Source organism: Aegilops tauschii, chromosome 4, assembly GCF_002575655.3.
Source record: "Aegilops tauschii subsp. strangulata cultivar AL8/78 chromosome 4, Aet v6.0, whole genome shotgun sequence".
NCBI lineage: Eukaryota > Viridiplantae > Streptophyta > Magnoliopsida > Poales > Poaceae > Aegilops > Aegilops tauschii.
The window spans coordinates 510,223,119-510,241,325 of NC_053038.3; the positions used below are offsets into that span (position 1 = coordinate 510,223,119).

At 42.0% G+C, this 18,207-nt stretch overlaps 1 protein-coding gene and 1 long non-coding RNA gene across 10 annotated transcripts; one reads left to right on the top strand and one right to left on the bottom strand.

Moving 5' to 3' along the window:
* The first annotated feature begins 8,459 nt into the window (after window positions 1–8,459).
* On the top strand, window positions 8,460–14,527 carry LOC123493809 (uncharacterized). 8 transcript variants are annotated; one of them, XR_006663165.2, is made up of 5 exons: window positions 8,462–12,303; window positions 12,429–12,582; window positions 12,691–12,737; window positions 13,824–13,906; window positions 14,347–14,416. XR_006663165.2 is itself a non-coding variant. In XM_045228044.2 (4 exons), the coding sequence occupies exons 1-4, from the start codon at window positions 12,296–12,298 to the stop codon at window positions 14,418–14,420; spliced, it is 282 nt and encodes a 93-aa protein (XP_045083979.1). In that variant the 5' UTR covers window positions 8,460–12,295; the 3' UTR covers window positions 14,421–14,522. The 8 variants fall into 8 exon arrangements, 3 of the variants coding, with proteins under 3 accessions (XP_045083979.1, XP_045083980.1, XP_045083978.1); XR_006663162.2 differs by having other exon boundaries at window positions 8,463–12,303; window positions 14,396–14,522; XR_012182669.1 differs by lacking the exons at window positions 13,824–13,906; window positions 14,347–14,416 and adding an exon at window positions 13,669–13,802 and having other exon boundaries at window positions 8,460–12,303.
* Window positions 13,261–17,044, bottom strand: LOC109735077 (uncharacterized). 2 transcript variants are annotated; one of them, XR_002226036.3, is made up of 4 exons: window positions 16,824–17,044; window positions 16,499–16,737; window positions 14,898–15,013; window positions 13,261–13,712 (listed from the first exon to the last, which is right to left on the bottom strand). It is a non-coding gene; the product is annotated as an uncharacterized lncRNA (long non-coding RNA). The 2 variants fall into 2 exon arrangements; XR_012182670.1 differs by having other exon boundaries at window positions 13,261–16,737.
* Window positions 17,045–18,207: the final 1,163 nt, after the last annotated feature.

The window sequence follows — 18,207 nt, forward strand, 5'->3', positions numbered from 1 at the left end:
TTAGTGCACCATGCTTAACGGCTTAGAATCGGGACTTCAAAGACGTTTTGAACGTCATGGACCATATGAGATGTTCCAAGAGTTGAAGTTAATATTTCAAGCAAATACCCGAGTTGAGAGATATGAAGTCTCCAACAAGTTCTATAGCTAAAAGATGGAGGAGAATAGCTCAAGCAGTGAGCATGTGCTCAGATTGTCTGGGTACTACAATCGCTTGAATCAAGTGGGAGTTAATCTTCCAGATAAAATAGTGATTGACAGAATTCTCTAGTCACCATCACCAAGTTAGTAAAACTTCGTGATGAACTATAGTATGCAAGGGATGACGAAAGTAATTCCCGAGCTCTTCGTGATGCTGAAATCGACGAAGGTAGAAATCAAGAAAAACATCAAGTGTTGATGGTTGACGAGACCACTAGTTTCAAGAAAAGGGCAAAGGGAAGAAGGGGAACTTCAAGAAGAACGGCAAGCAAGTTGCTGCTCAAGTGAAGAAGCCTAAGTCTGGTCCTAAGCCTGAGACTAAGTGCTTCTACTGCAAAGGGACTAGTCACTGGAAGCGGAACTACCCCAAGTATTTGGTGGATAAGAAGGATGGCAAAGTGAACAAAGGTATATTGGATATACATGTTATTGATGTGTACTTTACTAGTGTTTATAGCAACCCCTCGGCATTTGATACTGGTTCAGTTGCTAAGAGTAGTAACTCGAAACGGGAGTTGCAGAATAAACAGAGACTAGTAAAAGGCAAGGTAACGATGTGTGTTGGAAGTAGTTCCAAGATTGATATGATCATCATCGCACACTCCCTATACTTTCGGGATTAGTGTTGAAACTAAATAAGTGTTATTTGGTGTTCGCGTTGAGCATGAATATGATTTGATCATGTTTGTTGCAATACGTTTATTCATTTAAATTAGAGAATAATTGTTGTTCTGTTTACATGAATAAAACCTTCTATGGTCATACACCCAATAAAATGGTTTGTTGGATCTCGATCGTAGTGATACACATATTCATAATAATGAAGCCAAAAGATGCAAAGTTAATAATGATAGTGCAACTTATTTGTGGCACTGCCGTTTAGGTCATATTGGTGTAAAGCGCATGAAGAAACTCCATACTGATGGGATTTTGGAATCACTTGATTATGAATCACTTGATGCTTGCGAACCGTGCCTCATGGGCAATATGACTAAAACGCCGTTCTCCGGAACTATGGAAAGAGCAACAGATTTGCTGGAAATCATACATACAGATGTATGTGGTCCAATGAATATTGAGGCTCGTAACAGGTATCATTATTTTCTGATCTTCACAGATGATTTGAGCAGATATGGGTATATCTACTTAATGAAACAGAAGTCTGAAACATTTGAAAAGTTCATATAATTTCAGAGTGAAGTGGAAAATCATCGTAACAAGAAAATAAAGTTTCTACGATCTGATCGTGGAGAAGAGTATTTGAGTTACGAGTTTGGCCTTCAGTTAAAACAATGTGAAATAGTTTCACTACTCACGCCACCTGGAACACCACAGTGTAATGGTGTGTCCGAACATCGTAACCGTACTTTATTAGATATGGTGCGATATATGATGTCTCTTACCGATCTACCACTATCGTTTTGGGGTTATGCATTAGAGACAGCTGCATTCACGTTAAATAGGGTACCATCTAAATCCGTTGAGACGACATCTTATGAACTGTGGTTTGGCAAGAAACCAAAGTTGTCGTTTCTTAAAGTTTGGGGTTGCGATGCTTATGTGAAAAAATTTCATCCTGATAAGCTCAAACCCAAATCGGAGAAATGTGTCTTCATAGGATACCCAAAGGAGACAGTTGGGTACACCTTCTATCACAGATCCGAAGGCAAGACATTCGTTGCTAAGAATGGATCCTTTCTAGAGAAGGAGTTTCTCTCGAAAGAAGTGAGTGGGAGGAAAGTAGAACTTGATGAGGTAACTGTACCTGCTCCCTTATTGGAAAGTAGTTCATCGCAGAAACCAGTTTCTGTGACGCCTATACCAATTAGTGAGGAAGCTAATGATGATGATCATGGAACTTCAGATCAAGTTATTACTGAACCTCGTAGGTCAACCAGAGTAAGATCCGCACCAGAGTGGTACGGTAATCCTGTTCTGGAGGTTATGTTACTAGACCATGACGAACCTACGAACTATGAAGAAGCGATGGTGAGCCCAGATTCCGCAAAATGGCTTGAGGCCATGAAATCTGAGATGAGATCCATGTATGAGAACAAAGTATGGACTTTGATTGACTTGCCCAATGATCGGCGAGCCATTGAGATTAAATGGATCTTCAAGAGGAAGACGGACGCTGATAGTAGTGTTACTATCTACAAAGCTAGAATTGTCGCAAAAGGTTTTCGACAAGTTTAAGGTGTTGACTACGATGAGAGTTCCTCACTCGTATCTATGCTTAAGTCTGTCTGAATCATGTTAGCAATTGCCGCATTTTATGAAATCTGGCAAATGGATAAACAAAACTGCATTCCTTAATGGATTTATTGAAGAAGAGTTGTATATGATGCAACCAGAAGGTTTTGTCAATCCTAAAGGTGCTAACAAAATATGCAAGCTCCAGCGATCCATCTATGGACTGGTGCAAGCATCTCGGAGTTGGAATATACGCTTTGATAAGTTGATCAAAGGATATAGTTTTATATAGACTTGCGGTGAAGCCTGTATTTACAAGAAAGTGAGTGGGAGCACTACAGCATTTCTGATAAGTATATGTGAATGACATATTGTTGATCGGAAATAATGTAGAATTATTCTGCAAAGCATAAAGGAGTGTTTGAAAGGAGTTTTTCAAAGAAAGACCTCAGTGAAGCTGCTTACATATTAAGCATCAAGATCTATAGAGATAGATCAAGACACTTGATAAGTTTTTTCAATGAGTACATACCTTAACAAGATTTTGAAGTGGTTCAAAATGGAACAGTCAAAGAAAGAGTTTCTTGCCTGTGTTACAAGGTGTGAAATTGAGTAAGACTCAAAGCCCAACCACGGCAGAAGATAGAAAAAGAATGAAAGTCATTCCCTATGCCTCGGCCATAGGTTCTATAAAGTATGCCATGCTGTGTACCAGATCTATTGTATACCCTACACTGATTTTGGCAAGGGAGTACAATAGTGATATAGGAGTAGATCACTGGACAACGGTCAAAATTATCCTTAGTGGAATAAGGATATGTTTCTCGATTATGGAAGTGACAAAAGGTTCGTCGTAAGGGGTTACGTCGATGCAAGTTTTGACACTAATCTAGATGACTCTAAGTCTCGGTCTAGATACATATTGAAAGTGGGAGCAATTAGCTAGAGTAGCTCCGTGCAGAGCATTGTAGACATAGAAATTTGCAAAATACTTACGGATCTGAATGTGACAGACCCGTTGACTAAAATTATCTCACAAGCAAAACATGATCACACCTTAGTACTCTTTGGGTGTTAATCACATAGCGATATGAACTAGATTACTGACTCTAGTAAACCCTTTGGGTGTTGGTCACATGACGATGTGAACTATGGGTGTTAATCACATGGTGATGTGAACTATTGATGTTAAGCACTACAACATTTCTGATAAGTATATGTAAGTGACATATTGTTGATCGGAAATAATGTAGAATTATTCTGCAAAGCATAAAGGAGTTTTTCAAAGAAAGACCTCGGTGAAGCTGCTTACATATTGAGCATCAAGATCTATAGAGATAGATCAAGAAGCTTGATAAGTTTTTTCAATGAGTACATACCTTAACAAGATTTTGAAGTGGTTCAAAATGGAACAGTCAAAGAAAGAGTTTCTTGCCTGTGTTACAAGGTGTGAAATTGAGTAAGACTCAAAACCCGACCACGGCAGAAGATAGAAAAAGAATGAAAGTCATTCCCTATGCCTCGGCCATAGGTTCTATAAAGTATGCCATGCTGTGTACCAGATCTATTGTATACCCTACACTGATTTTGGCAAGGGAGTACAATAGTGATCTAGGAGTAGATCACTGGACAGCGGTCAAAATTATCCTTACTGGAATAAGGATATGTTTCTCGATTATGGAAGTGACAAAAGGCTCGTCGTAAAAGGTTACGTCGATGCAAGTTTTGACACTAATCTAGATGACTCTAAGTCTCGGTCTAGATACATATTGAAAGTGGGAGCAATTAGCTAGAGTAGCTCCATGCAGAGCATTGTAGACATAGAAATTTGCAAAATACATACGGATCTGAATGTGGCACACCCATTGACAAAGCCTCTCTCATAAGCAAAACATGATCATACCTTAGTACTCTTTGGATGTTAATCACATGGCATTGTGACCTAGATTATTGACTCTACTAAACCCTTTGGGTGATGGTCACATGACGATGTGAACTATGGGTGTTAATCACATGGTGATGTGAACTATTGATGTTAAATCACATGGCGATGTGAACTAGATTATTGACTCTAGTGCAAGTGGGAGACTGAAGGAAATATGCCCTAGAGGCAATACTAAAGTTATTATTTATTTACTTATATCATTATAAATGTTTATTATTCATGCTAGAATTGTATTAACCGGAAACATAATACTTGTGTGAATACATAGACAAACAGAGTGTCACTAGTATGCCTCTACTTGACTAGCTCGTTGATCAAAGATGGTTATGTTTCCTAGCCATTGACATGAGTTGTCATTTGATTAATGGGATCACATCATTAGGAGAATGATGTGATTGACTTGATCCATTCCGTTAGCTTAGCACTCGATCGTTTAGTATGTTGCTATTGCTTTCTTCATGACTTATACATGTTCCTATGACTATGAGATTATGCAACTCCCGTTTACCGGAGGAACGCTTTGTGTGCGACCAAACGTCACAACGTAAATGGGTGATTATAAAGGTGCTCTACAGGTGTCTCCGAAGGTACTTGTTGGGTTGGCGTATTTCGAGATTAGGATTTGTCACTCCGATTGTCAGAGAGGTATCTCTGGGCCCACTCGGTAATGCACATCACTTAAGCCTTGCAAGCATTGCAACTAATGAGTTAGTTGCGGGATGATGTATTACGGAACGAGTAAAGAGACTTGCCGGTAACGAGATTGAACTAGGTATTGAGATACCGACGATAGAATCTCGGGCAAGTAACATACCGATGAGAAAGGGAACAACGTATGTTGTTATGCGGTCTGACCGATAAAGATCTTCGTAGAATATGTGGGAGCCAATATGAGCATCCAGGTTCCGCTATTGGTTATTGACCGGAGACGTGTCTCGGTCATGTCTACATAGTTCTCGAACCTGTAGGGTCCGCACGCTTAAAGTTTCGATGACGGTTATATTATGAGTTTATATGTTTTGATGTACCGAAGGTTGTTCGGAGTCCCGGATGTGATCACGGACATGACGAGGAGTCTCGAGATGGCCGAGACATGAAGATTGATATATTGGAAGCCTATATTTGGATATCGGAAGTGTTCCGGGTGAAATCGGAATTTTACCGGAGTACCGGGAGGTTACCGGAACCCCCCGGGGTCTTAATGGGCCATAGTGGGCCTTAGTGGTAGAGAGGAGAGGCGGCCAGGGCAGGGCCGCGCGCCCCTCCCCCTAGTCCGGATAGGACAAGGAGAGGGGGGCGGTGCCCCCCTTTCCTTCCTCTCTCCCTCCTCTTTCCCCCTCCACTCCTAATCCAACAAGGAAAAGGGAGGGAGTCCTACTCCCGGTGGGAGTAGGACTCCTCCTGGCGCGCCCTCTCCTGGCCGGCCGCTACTCCCCCCTTGCTCCTTTATATACGGGGGCAGGGGGCACCCTAGAGACACAACAATTGATCGTTTGATCTTTTAGCCGTGTGCGGTGCCCCCCTCCACCATAGTCCACCTCGATAATACTGTAGCGGTGCTTATGCGAAGCCCTGCGTCGGCAGAACATCATCATCGGCACCACGCCGTCGTGCTGACGAAACTCTCCCTCAACACTCGGCTGGATCGGAGTTCGAGGGACGTCATCGGGCTGAACGTTTGCTGAACTCGGAGGTGCCGTGCGTTCGGTACTTGATCGGTCAGATCGTAAAGACGTACGACTACATCAACCGCGTTGTGCTAACGCTTCCGCTTTTGGTCTACGAGGGTACGTGGACAACACTCTCCCCTCTTGTTGCTATGCATCACCATGATCTTGCGTGTGCATAGGAAATTTTTGAAATTACTACGTTCCCCAACAACTATACGATGTTCTTCAACAGGGACTCCCGATGATAGTTGTGCCTCAGTGGATCGAGACTAAAGGTCGCATGTCAATGGTTGATACGTCTCCAACGTATATATAATTTTTGATTGTTCCATGCTATATTATATTCTGTTTTGGACATTAATGGGCTTTATTATACACTTTTATATTATTTTTGGGACTAACCTATTAACCGGAGGCCCAGCCCAGAATTGCTGTTTTTTTGCCTATTTCAGAGTTTCGCAGAAAAAGAATATCAAACGGAGTCCAAACGGAATGAAACCTTCGGGAACGTGATTTTCGGAACGAACGTGATCTAGAGGACTTGGACGCGACGTCAAGATATCAACCAGGAAGGCACGAGGTAGGGGGGTGCGCCTACCCCCTGGGCCCGCCCTCCACCCTCGTGGGCCCCATGTTGCTCCACCGACGTACTTCTTCCTCCTATATATACCTACGTACCCCCAAACTACCAGATACGGAGCCAAAAACCTAATTCCACCGCCGCAACCTTCTGTACCCGTGAGATCCCATCTTGGGGCCTTTTCCGGAGCTCCGCCGAAGGGGGCATCGATCACGGAGGGCTTCTACATCAACACCATAGCCTCTCCGATGATGTGTGAGTAGTTTACCTCAGACCTTCGGGTCCATAGTTATTAGCTAGATGGCTTCTTCTTTCTTTTTGGATCTCAATATAATGTTCTCCCCCTCTCTTGTGGAGATCTATTCGATGTAATCTTCTTTTGCGGTGTGTTTGTTGAGACCGATGAATTGTGGGTTTATGATCAAGTTTATCTATGAACAATATTTGAATCTTCTCTGAATTCTTTTATGTATGATTGGTTATCTTTGCAAGTCTCTTCGAATTATCAGTTTAGTTCGGCCTACTAGATTGATCTTTCTTGCAATGGGAGAAGTGCTTAGCTTTGGGTTCAATCTCGCGGTGTCCTTTCCCAGTGACAGTAGGGGCAGCAAGGCATGTATTGTATTGTTGCCATCGAGGATAACAAGATGGGTTTTTATCATATTGCATGAATTTATCCCTCTGCATCATGTCATCTTGCTTAAGGCGTTACTCTGTTTCCATGAACTTAATACTCTAGATGCATGCTGGATAGCGGTCGATGAGTGGAGTAATACTATGAGAAGTTTGATACTTGGTAATTGTTTTGAGATATGAAGATGGTGATATTAGAGTCATGCTAGTTGAGTAGTTTTGAATTTGAGAAATACTTGTGTTAAAGTTTATGATTCCCGTAGCATGCACGTATGGTGAACCGTTATGTGATGAAGTCGGAGCATGATTTATTTATTGATTGTCTTCCTTATGAGTGGCGGTCGGGGACGAGCGATGGTCTTTTCCTACCAATCTATCCCCCTAGGAGCATGCGCGTAATACTTTGCTTTGACAACTTGTAGATTTTTGCAATAAGTATATGAGTTCTTTATGACTAATGTTGAGTCCATGGATTATACGCACTTTTCTTCCTTCCACCATTGCTAGCCTATCTAATACCGCGCATTTTTCGCCGGTATCATACACCCAACATATACCTTCCTCAAAACAGCCAGCATACCTACCTACAATGGCATTTTCATAGCCATTCCAAGATATATTGCCATGCAACTTACCACCGTTCCGTTTACTATGGCACGCTCCATCATTGTCATATTGCTTTGCATGATCATGTAGTTGACATTGTATTTGTGGCAAAGCCACCATTCATAATTCTTTCATACATGTCACTCTTGATTCATTGCATATCCCGGTACACCGCCGGAGGCATTCACATAGAGTCATATTTTGTTCTAAGTATTGAGTTGTAATTGTTGAGTTGTAAGTAAATAAAAGTGTGATGATCATCATTTTTTAGAGCATTGTCCCAAGTGAGGAAAGGATGATGGAGACTATGATTCCCCCACAAGTCGGGATGAGACTCCGGACTTAATAAAAAAAAGAGGCCATAAAAAAAGAAAAGGCCCAAATAAAAAAATGAGAGAAAAAGAGAGAAGGGACAATGTTACTATCCTTTTACCACACTTGTGCTTCAAAGTAGCACCATAATCTTCATGATAGAGAGTCTCCTATAATATCACTTTCTTATACTAGTGGGAAATTTTCATTATAGAACTTGGCTTGTATATTCCAATGATGGGCTTCCTCAAAATGCCCTAGGTCTTCGTGAGCAAGCGAGTTGGATGCACACCCACTTGGTTCCTTTTGTTGAGCTTTCATATACTTATAGCTCTAGTGCATCCGTTGCATGGCAATCCCTACTCACTCACATTGATATCTATTAATGGGCATATCCATAGCCCGTTGATACGCCTAGTTGATGTGAGACTATCTTCTCCACAACCACCATTCTATTCCACATTTAGTGCTATGTCCATGGCTCACGCTCATGTATTGCGTGAAGATTGAAAAAAGTTTGAGAACGTCAAAAGTATGAAACAATTGCTTGGCTTGTCATCGGGGTTGTGCATGATTTAAATATTTTGTGTGGTGAAGATAGAGCATACCCAGACTATATGATTTTGTAGGGATAACTTTCTTTGGCCATGTTATTTTGAGAAGACATAATTGCTTAGTTAGTATGCTTGAAGTATTATTATTTTTATGTCAATATTAAACTTTTGTCTTGAATCTTTCGGATCTGAATATTCATACCACAATTAAGAGAATTACATTGAAATTATGCCAACTAGCATTCCACATCAAAAATTCTGTTTTTTATCATTTATCTACTCGAGGACGAGCAGGAATTAAGCTTGGGGATGCTTGATACGTCTCCAACGTATCTATAAATTTTGAATGTTTCATGCTATATTATATTCTGTTTTGGACATTAATGGGCTTTATGATACACTTTTATATTATTTTTGGGACTAACCTATTAACCGGAGGCCCAGCCCAGAATTGCTATTTTTTTTGCCTATTTCAGAGTTTCGCAGAAAAAGAATATCAAACGGAGTCCAGACGGAATGAAACCTTCGGGAACGTGATTTTCGGAACGAACGTGATCCAGAGGACTTGGACCCTACGTCAAGACATCAGCCAGGAAGGCACGAGGTAGCGGGGCGCGCCTACCCCCCGTGGGCGCGCCCTCCACCCTCATGGGCCCCACGTTGCTCCACCGACGTACTTCTTTCTCCTATATATACCTACGTACCCCCAAACTACCAGATACGGAGCCAAAAACCTAATTCCACCGCCGCAACCTTCTGTACCCGTGAGATCCCATCTTGGGGCCTTTTCCGGAGCTCCGCCGGAGGGGGCATCGATCACAAAGGGCTTCTACATCAACACCATAGCCTCTCCGATGATGTGTGAGTAGTTTACCTCAGACCTTCAGGTCCAAAGTTATTAGCTAGATGGCTTCTTCTCTCTTTTTGGATCTCAATATAATGTTCTCCCCCTCTCTTGTGGAGATCTATTCGATGTAATCTTCTTTTGCGATGTGTTTGTTGAGACTGATGAATTGTGGGTTTATGATCAAGTTTATCTATGAACAATATTTGAGTCTTCTCTGAATTCTTCTATGTATGATTGGTTATCTTTGCAAGTCTCTTCGAATTATCAGTTTGGTTTGGCCTACTAGATTGATCTTTTTTTGCAATGGGAGAAGTGCTTAGCTTTGGATTCAATCTTGCGGTGTCCTTTCCCAGTGACAGTAGGGGCAGCAAGGCACGTATTGTATTGTTGCCATCGAGGATAACAAGATGGGGTTTATATCATATTGCATGAGTTTATCCCTCTACATCATGTCATTTTACTTAAAGCGTTACTCTGTTCTTATGAACTTAATACTCTAGATGCATGCTGGATAGCGGTCGATGTGTGGAGTAATAGTAGTAGATGCAGGCAGGAGTCGGTGTACTTGTCGCGGACGTGATGCCTATATACATGATCATACCTAGATATTCTCATAACTATGCTCAATTCTATGAATTTCTCAACAGTAATTTGTGCACCCACCGTAATACTTATGCTCTCGAGAGAAGCCACTAGTGAAACCTATGGCCCCCGGGTCTATTTTCCATCATATTTAATCGTCCGACAACAAGTTATTTTTAGCGCCGTTTTTATTTTGCTTTCTTTACTTTGCATCTTTATCATAAAAATACCAAAAATATTATCTTATCATATCTATCAGATCTCACTCTCGTAAGTGACCGTGAAGGGATTGACAACCCCTTTATTCCGTTGGTTGCGAGGATTTATTTGTTTGTGTAGGTGCGAGGGACTCGTGCGTGGCCTCCTACTGGATTGATACCTTGGTTCTCAAAAACTGAGGGAAATATTTATGCTACTTTACTGCATCACCCTTTCCTCTTCAAGGGAAAACCAACGCAGTGCTCAAGAGGTAGCAATGGTTTACGGCCAAGACATCCTACAACGCACATGAGTGCATTCAGGATTTCTAAAACCGTGGAATGCTTAATAGTGAAAGACTGGAGCAAAATTGTGAAGGATCGTAGAGAAGTACTTGGGGGCAGCAATCAAAAGCGCAGCCCACGATTAGGAGACAGGTTCATCTACATGCTCCAATATGATGAATAAGTAGAACTACACATGTTCTATGCTATTTTACCTGAGAGAGAGCAGCAGGAGTGATTAGCTAGTTCCTGCTCTTAGTACTTTGTCCTCTCATGTCCGTGTTCTTCGTCCTGAACTGAATCTCAAAGTGATTTGCTTTTGTGATCTTATGAACACTTATAATGTCGTGACCATGTTGAACTCGATGATATCTTTGCTTCTGGTACAAGTGAATGTTTCTTCTTTAAGCTAGTGTTGGTGTGGTGATTAGATAGCGGTAATGACTATGATGATTAAATAGTGGTAATGACATGATGATTATTAGCTAGTGTTGTTGGTGATGATATGATGCAAGAGTTTTTATATTAATATGATGATGATGATAAGTTATTATATCATTTATGAAAGAACCGCGGATTAGTTTCAACTGGATGGATCCTAGCTAAGTGATCAAGTATTATGGATAATTCATGTTACTTGATCACTTAGGATCCATCCACTTAAAACTAATCTGCGGTTCTTTCACCTAATGATTTAATAACTTATTATAATGTAAAAACAATCTCTAAATTAAATGAAAAACACAAAATTAAAGGAAAAAATAAAAAATAAAATCAAAACCCCCAAACCTTTTAGTATCGGTTGGTGTTACAAACCGATACTAAAGGTCTCCACGCCCTCGTCGCTGGCTCGTGCCACGTGGTGGCCCTTTAGTGACGGTTCGTGCTGAACCGGTACTAGGGGGGACCTTTAGTCCCCACCCTTTAGTGCCGGTTACAAAACCGGCACTAAAGGGCCTTTCGAACCGGTGATAATGCCCGATTCTGCACTAGTGAGTGTGTCATCGAACATATAAACCACGCTAGGCAACTCGCCTAGCGAGGGCACTTGCATCCCGCTTTTGATCTCGTTCGCTCGATCTGCCTCGCTGGAGGTTTTTCACCCCGGTGTCAAAAATCCCACGGCTTGTTTCTTTCCACACCACTCTTTCTTGCTCAAGCGGATGACAAGTGAGCCTTCGTCTCTTACGGGCCTAGCTTGGAAGTGCGCGTGCTGTGTGTTCGTCGCCCGCGCCTTGCGTGAAAAATACATTAACCGCGCCCATCGTGGATGATTCACCCACCAATCCCGTGTCCTCCCCCCGCTCATCCTCTCCAGACGCCGCCGCCGCCGCCACCGCCGCCGCCACCCCTGTCTCTCCTCCTCTCTCCTCATCACCATCATCACGCGTGCCCACCCAACGAATCAGGTGGCCAGTGCGGGATGCAATGGCGCATCTGGCCAGAGGAGAACGGAGCGGCTGCATCTCCTGGCAACGGCAGTGGGGGCGGGCGAGGTTGCAAGGTGACGGGCTGAGGCGGCTGCGGTGCCAGCGGATGGAGGAGCCGCTCTCAGGTCGAGTTGGGGCTGGCAAGACTGCAGGGCGACGGCCCCAGGCGGGGGTGCAAGGATCCGGTCGGTGTGCTGTTGCTGCCGCCGACGGACAGAAGAGGCGCCCTCGGCCGGGTCGAAGTGGCAGCGCTGTCGGTGATGCCAAGGTGAGCTTCTCTGCGTCCTGATCCCCCTTTGCTCCTGGTCTTTATCCCTCTCTTTTTCTGCTCATCTATGCAAGTGTGTGTGGTTCCTTTTTTTTTGAATAAACCTCTGACAGCAAGCCAAGCAGGGGCAAGGAAATGGGCAAGCGAGACCAGAGAGGGAAGGAACAGGGCGTGGCCTCACACTCGTCGTCAGCTTCACCGTTACTTGCAGCTGAAGAAGACAGATACCAGCAGCCGATGGCGCCGTCCCAGCTGGTGTTGCTTACCACAGGCTCTGAGGTATGGTAGGATGCGATTCTTATTTTGAAGAGTGGCACGCTCGAGTTGTGAATCTGCTGCCATACGTTGGCTGAGGAAAAAATAATGGCACTTATAATATTTGTGCAGCCAAGTTTGCGAGATTTACAGACTTGATGCAGTAACACTGTAAATAGGTATAGATTCAGACCTCACCAAAGACATGTTCATCCTATTGCTTGCGTCGGTATTCCATAGATTATCTGCCCTGTATGCCTATTGCTTTCCTAGCTTGGTAAGTTTGTTAGCCTGAATTTTTTGAGGTGAATATGCTAAGTTTACATGTTGTAAATAGATTATGATCTAATAGCCAGCAATCTCTCGGCACATTCGCTCACAGTAGTTTGTGTCATTGATGTTTTTCTTAATCTACACATGCGCTTGTATCATGCCCCTCATATATTAGAATAGATCAGTTTTGTTCTAAGGTTTTATTCATTTATTTATTTCTGCGAGGTGGCTATCCAGTATTCAAATTAACCAGACCATTTTTTACTTACCTATAGACCATTTTAGATCTACTCTGACAACCAATACGGCCTTCAAGTCCACTAGAAGAAGCAGCTTGTGAAGCATCCAAGTGGTTAGCCTAGAGCACATGAAACAATTACCAGCTCATCAAAATTTATAGCTGAAGTTAGGTAAAAAAATTAGTAACAGTGATCAAGTGGATGTACACCCAACTGGATTTATAGCTGAAGCAGAAATAAAAGGAAACTAGCAACAAAATAGATGTGTTACACGAGATCTGACTTAAAATGGCAGATTGCTTGAAGTTGCAGAACTAGCTAACTTGAAATTACCTCAGGACCAAGGGGGTCTTCTGGGTGTCTTTCTCTACGTACAGGTGAATATTTATATCCAGAGGATCCAATGGCACCATTCAGAGTGACATTAGCTGTTTGCTGAATGTTATTTTTATCAGATGCATTATCCCCTTGAGTTATAGCCTATAGTTCCTCACTTCCTTCGAAGTTCTTGCAATCCATACATTTACAATTCTTGGAGCAAAGAATATTTGCTTGAAAGCATTCACAGTACTTCTTGAGACGCCCTGATTTTTTGCAGTGCCAGCCTTTATTATGTTTGGGAAGTGAAGGTGCTCTAGCATCCTGATGGCAGCGAAGATTAGTCAAATGCACGAAAAAGAATCACAAGAAAGTATTTTATTTAAATGCAGTAAACTTATTTTTGAGTAATCATGTTCTTTTTCTGTTTTCCAGGAAGGTACAAAGGCTAAGGTAAAAAATGATTTTAGTGGGAGATTCAACCTGGGAGAGGTGCGCAGAACTACTCAAGAAAAGAGGTAATCACTATAATAAGTGATATATTTCACTGTTTTATGGTGGAACTTGCATATGAGGTCTTTTAATGCTTCAGAAAGGAACTCAACAGTTTTACGTGGATAAAAGAAGACCTGCCTAATGTTTTATTGGTCTTCTTTTATCAACATACCTGCTAAACACCATATTTTATATTTCATTTTTAGCTGGACAGTAGGCAGTCTTAAACAATTTAGACCCACCCCCCTGAACTTCACATTCTAGACCCAGCCTGCTTTATTTATGAATGTGAAATGGCATTGCATTGTTACTTTATATTAGTGACAAATTCCTGAACATACTTTGGTTCTCTGAACTTTGTTTGAAGTGCTTCTTCCGTTATCAAGTCTCTAACTAGGCTTCGTTAACCATGTTGCTGAATTTTCCTTATTTTATAGTAGACTCACATGATTAGTTGATGCAGATTCTACAACTTGAAAAGCACCTCAAGGAATTGTTATTTCTGATTGCAGTTGCATCCCAGGTGTGCTGAGGTGATAACAACTGAATTCTGTTCTACTGCAGATAGATTCCGTATTCACTTATATTTGCATGGGCCCAAGGATAGTTCTCTTTATGTTGTAGTACCACTTACAAATGTATATTCTGTGAAAGGAAGCGGATAATTTAAATGGGCCCAAGGGACTTGTGGTGAGGCCTACAAGGCTGGAACACTGTCTGTTGGATATTTATTTGTCAACTAATACATGACCATACTAGAGAAGCACACACCACGCACACACAAGGACCCTAACAGGTTGTATATATGTATGTGGACGATCTTTAAATACCTGGATGATAATCATTTAAATACCTGAATGATTATTCCGCATAAACAAAGTCATATTGTCATTTTTAACACAAGAACAAAGCGGTGTCCCATAACACAAATAGGTACTGTTTGTGCTGAGTAGCAAATTCATTTATTAGTTATCTGGCATCAAGAAGAGCAAACACCAATGCGGCGAGACATACCTGTTCCATGTAAACATGCGGAAAGTGGTAAATCCTTTCACCTTGGCGAGGCACTGTGATCAACGGCCTAGCGCAAGCATGCCATAGCTCCTTGTATAATGTGTCGCTAGAACTCCCTGCACAAAGGACTCATTATGTGAACTGGGCATGCAATTCAAGGGACCTTTATTTATAGCAGCAAATTCTAACAGTTGATCATGAGTTAATTTTACCAGTATTGCATCATCTTTTATTTCTAAATAGCAATACTGAATATGCTCATTCCTATGGCTACAGTACAAGTTAAACCATCCCAACTCCATAGCAGTACTACTCCAAGCAGAACTGGAATGATTATATATTTTTTATTGATTTTACAAATTCAGCAGGTTGAGCATTTTCCTATGATTTTCTTGATAAATCAAATATTAGAGTAAACTTTCATACTCAGCGACAACTTGACTTAGCCTAATATATGTTGGTTTCTGAACTTGGTAGATCAAATCAGCCAGGAAAGCTACATGTGTGCAAGCTAGCTAGACAAGCACACAAGGAAACTGCTCGATTGATGAACAGTAGAGTTAAACATAATATAGTACGAGAAAAACAATTCTCCCATGCACGGGATGTCCCGTGCATGTGGGAGCCGTTGATTTAATTTGGAGATCCGATGCCATGCAATGCATTGATTGTTTGATACGGCTGGTAGTTGGTTACGTCTTTCTCTGACCACATGAAAGCACACTGTTCTGGTTAGGCTCCACCATCCCATACTTTTGCATTTTATTTCCAAGTAAAAATCTATTCTATCTTTTAAACCAAAGTACAATTTATGACCCGTTTGCATATTTGTGTTTATGACAACAAGAACTTTAATATGAGACCAATTTTTAATATATTTCAACAATTTTAAAATTGAAGCTCTGAAACATGGTAAACAATGTTAATTAATAAGAAAATCAGTTTGATACACATTGTTACACAACGTAAAATTATGATACGAAACACGGCGAGCCATAGTGAAACAGTAATATATTTTTAAGAAATAGAATGAAACATTTTTTATTTTTTCGCATGTAATTAAAAATTACGAAACAAGTTTGAGCATGGTTATTTAGTTGTTTAAAAGTTAATTTCTAAAAATATACTCAATATTAGTCTTGTTTTAAAAATCTTGTAAGGAAAAATATATACAGTTGTGCAAACAGATTGTAAATCAAAATTTTACTTCAACATACATGAGGTGTCTATTTATTTGAATGAAACTGAGTGAGTAGACAAAACACTGAGGATGTTAGTGGGCCCACACAGCAATAAAAGAGGAGATGGATGCATATAGCAAAAAGCTCTCTCTTTCTCAAGTACAAGCAGCCCACGAGCAGCAGCAAGCAGAGCAATAGCGAGCAGCCAACAAACAACAACAACAAACAGCAGAAGTAGCAGCGGCAAGCAGCAGTAAGCAGCAAAAGCGAGGGGCAACAACCTCGTGGCCTAAACATGTTGGCCCGGACAAAAATGGTCACAGGAGGCAGCGCCACAACCATCTCCAGCGACGGTCTGAATGAGAAAAAAACGACGTTGACCAAGAAAAGAGGGCACGAGAAGGCAGGGCGGCTTCTCACCCTACTGTTTGTAGCGAGGCTGGACGGCATGGGGACGAACGACAGCGAATTCAGGACGGCAGCAACGGCAGTCAGCTTCAAGGAAGAAGTAGGAGAGACCCGCTGCTTCGAATTCTTGGTCCAGAGGAGACGCGGGGCCCGTCACGGTCCCTGAAGTTGCTCGGGGAGGAGGACGACCGTGACAGCGTCGCAACGGCGGCTGACGGAACAGAGGAAGGCGGCCTCGGTCCAAAAGTTTGCTGCATGCTCGATGTCCACGAATAGCATCAAAACGACGTCCGGAGCTGAACAGAGTTAGGGAAAGTACCTAGGATCAAGGACTCACTGGAAAAATGAGGCAATTCACGGCGTTGTCCAGCGGGCCTGCATGTTGGACCCTGGGGCGTGGACGTCGAGCCGGACGGAGGGCCGGTGGATCCCGCCCGTTCCTATGGCTGGCGTTGCTGCGGCGAGCCGCGGTGTCCCCGGCGAGCTCGACCAGAAAGAGGATCCAGGAGGAAGACGAAATGGATTGAGGAGGGAGGTAGTGGAGTAGGAGTAAAACGTGAAGGGGCAGGGAGTCGCGGGCGCATGTGCCGCGAGCTGGCGCTGCCAGCCTGACTGGTGGGTTCACGAGAGGGACCCATTGGTCAGTAAGGTTGAAAGAAAAATAACAAAAATAAATAAATGAAAATGACTGTAATATCTCTTCCTCCTCTACTCCCTCATAATCTACTCAGTATTAATTTCAGTGCTCAAAACTCATCAGAAATATCTTGAAAAATTTCACCTATGCTACTACTTATATAACTGTGAAAATGTCCAAGACTTTTCAGGAGTATTTGACTGCCTTTTTTCAGATTTGAATTCAAATATGCCCTGAGTTTGGGTTTGAATTGTAAGCCGGTGATATGAAATTCCAAAATTCATCAATCTTTTACTAGAGTTTGTAAATAACACACAACTCCAAGATATAGCATGGAGTATGACTTAAGACTTGTCAAACTATTTTAAAATTTTGTCTGCAGATTACTCTTGGTTTGGATCAGTTTTTTTTCGTCTTAGAAAACATGTATCATCATGAACCATCTATCTATCATCAATCCGTACTTATTTCCATATGTTTCATTCTGTGTCTATATATTTTAATGCACACTCTTTCAATACTTGGCTTGCACTCGGCCTTTACGCCATTGGCGCAACGGGTCATCTAGTTTGTAGAAACTCTCAAGGTGTGAGTGATCTGTGTAAGGGGTACCCCTTAACAAACAATGTCGTTTTTTCAAGCCCCAAAAGGAAAAAAATCACGTGAAGTAAGATTTTTCGGGCGCTAGAGCCCGTTCCACGGTGGTGCAATGGCGGGCTGGGCCCAAATTATTTTTCCTCTGGGCTAGACACTCACATAAAACAGATTTTTCTGTGAGGCATAGTTACTCCTACGATACTCCCTCAAAAAAAAAGTTGCTCCTACAGTAAACTAGGTAATTTTTCCTGTGATGAATTCGTTTGAGCTACTCGCCCGGTCCATACATCTAGATACATTCGATTGTGCGACAAGTAATATGAGTTGGATGGAGTATCTAGTAATGAATCCACATATGTGCTGCTTTGAAGCTAATACTCCTTCCATTCCACAATGTAATGCCTATAAATTTTTGTGAAAATCAAACTTTGCTAACTTTGACCAAGTGTATAGAGAAAACCGTCTACATCTACAATACCAAACATGT

Excerpts from the sequence above, each read along its gene's own strand:
- LOC123493809 (XM_045228043.2), top strand. Across the intron at positions 12,583-13,823 it reads TGCTTACCACAGGCTCTGAG|GAAGGTACAAAGGCTAAGGT; the intron begins GTATGGTAGGAT and ends TCTGTTTTCCAG. Across the intron at positions 13,907-14,346 it reads AGAACTACTCAAGAAAAGAG|ATTCTACAACTTGAAAAGCA; the intron begins GTAATCACTATA and ends TAGTTGATGCAG.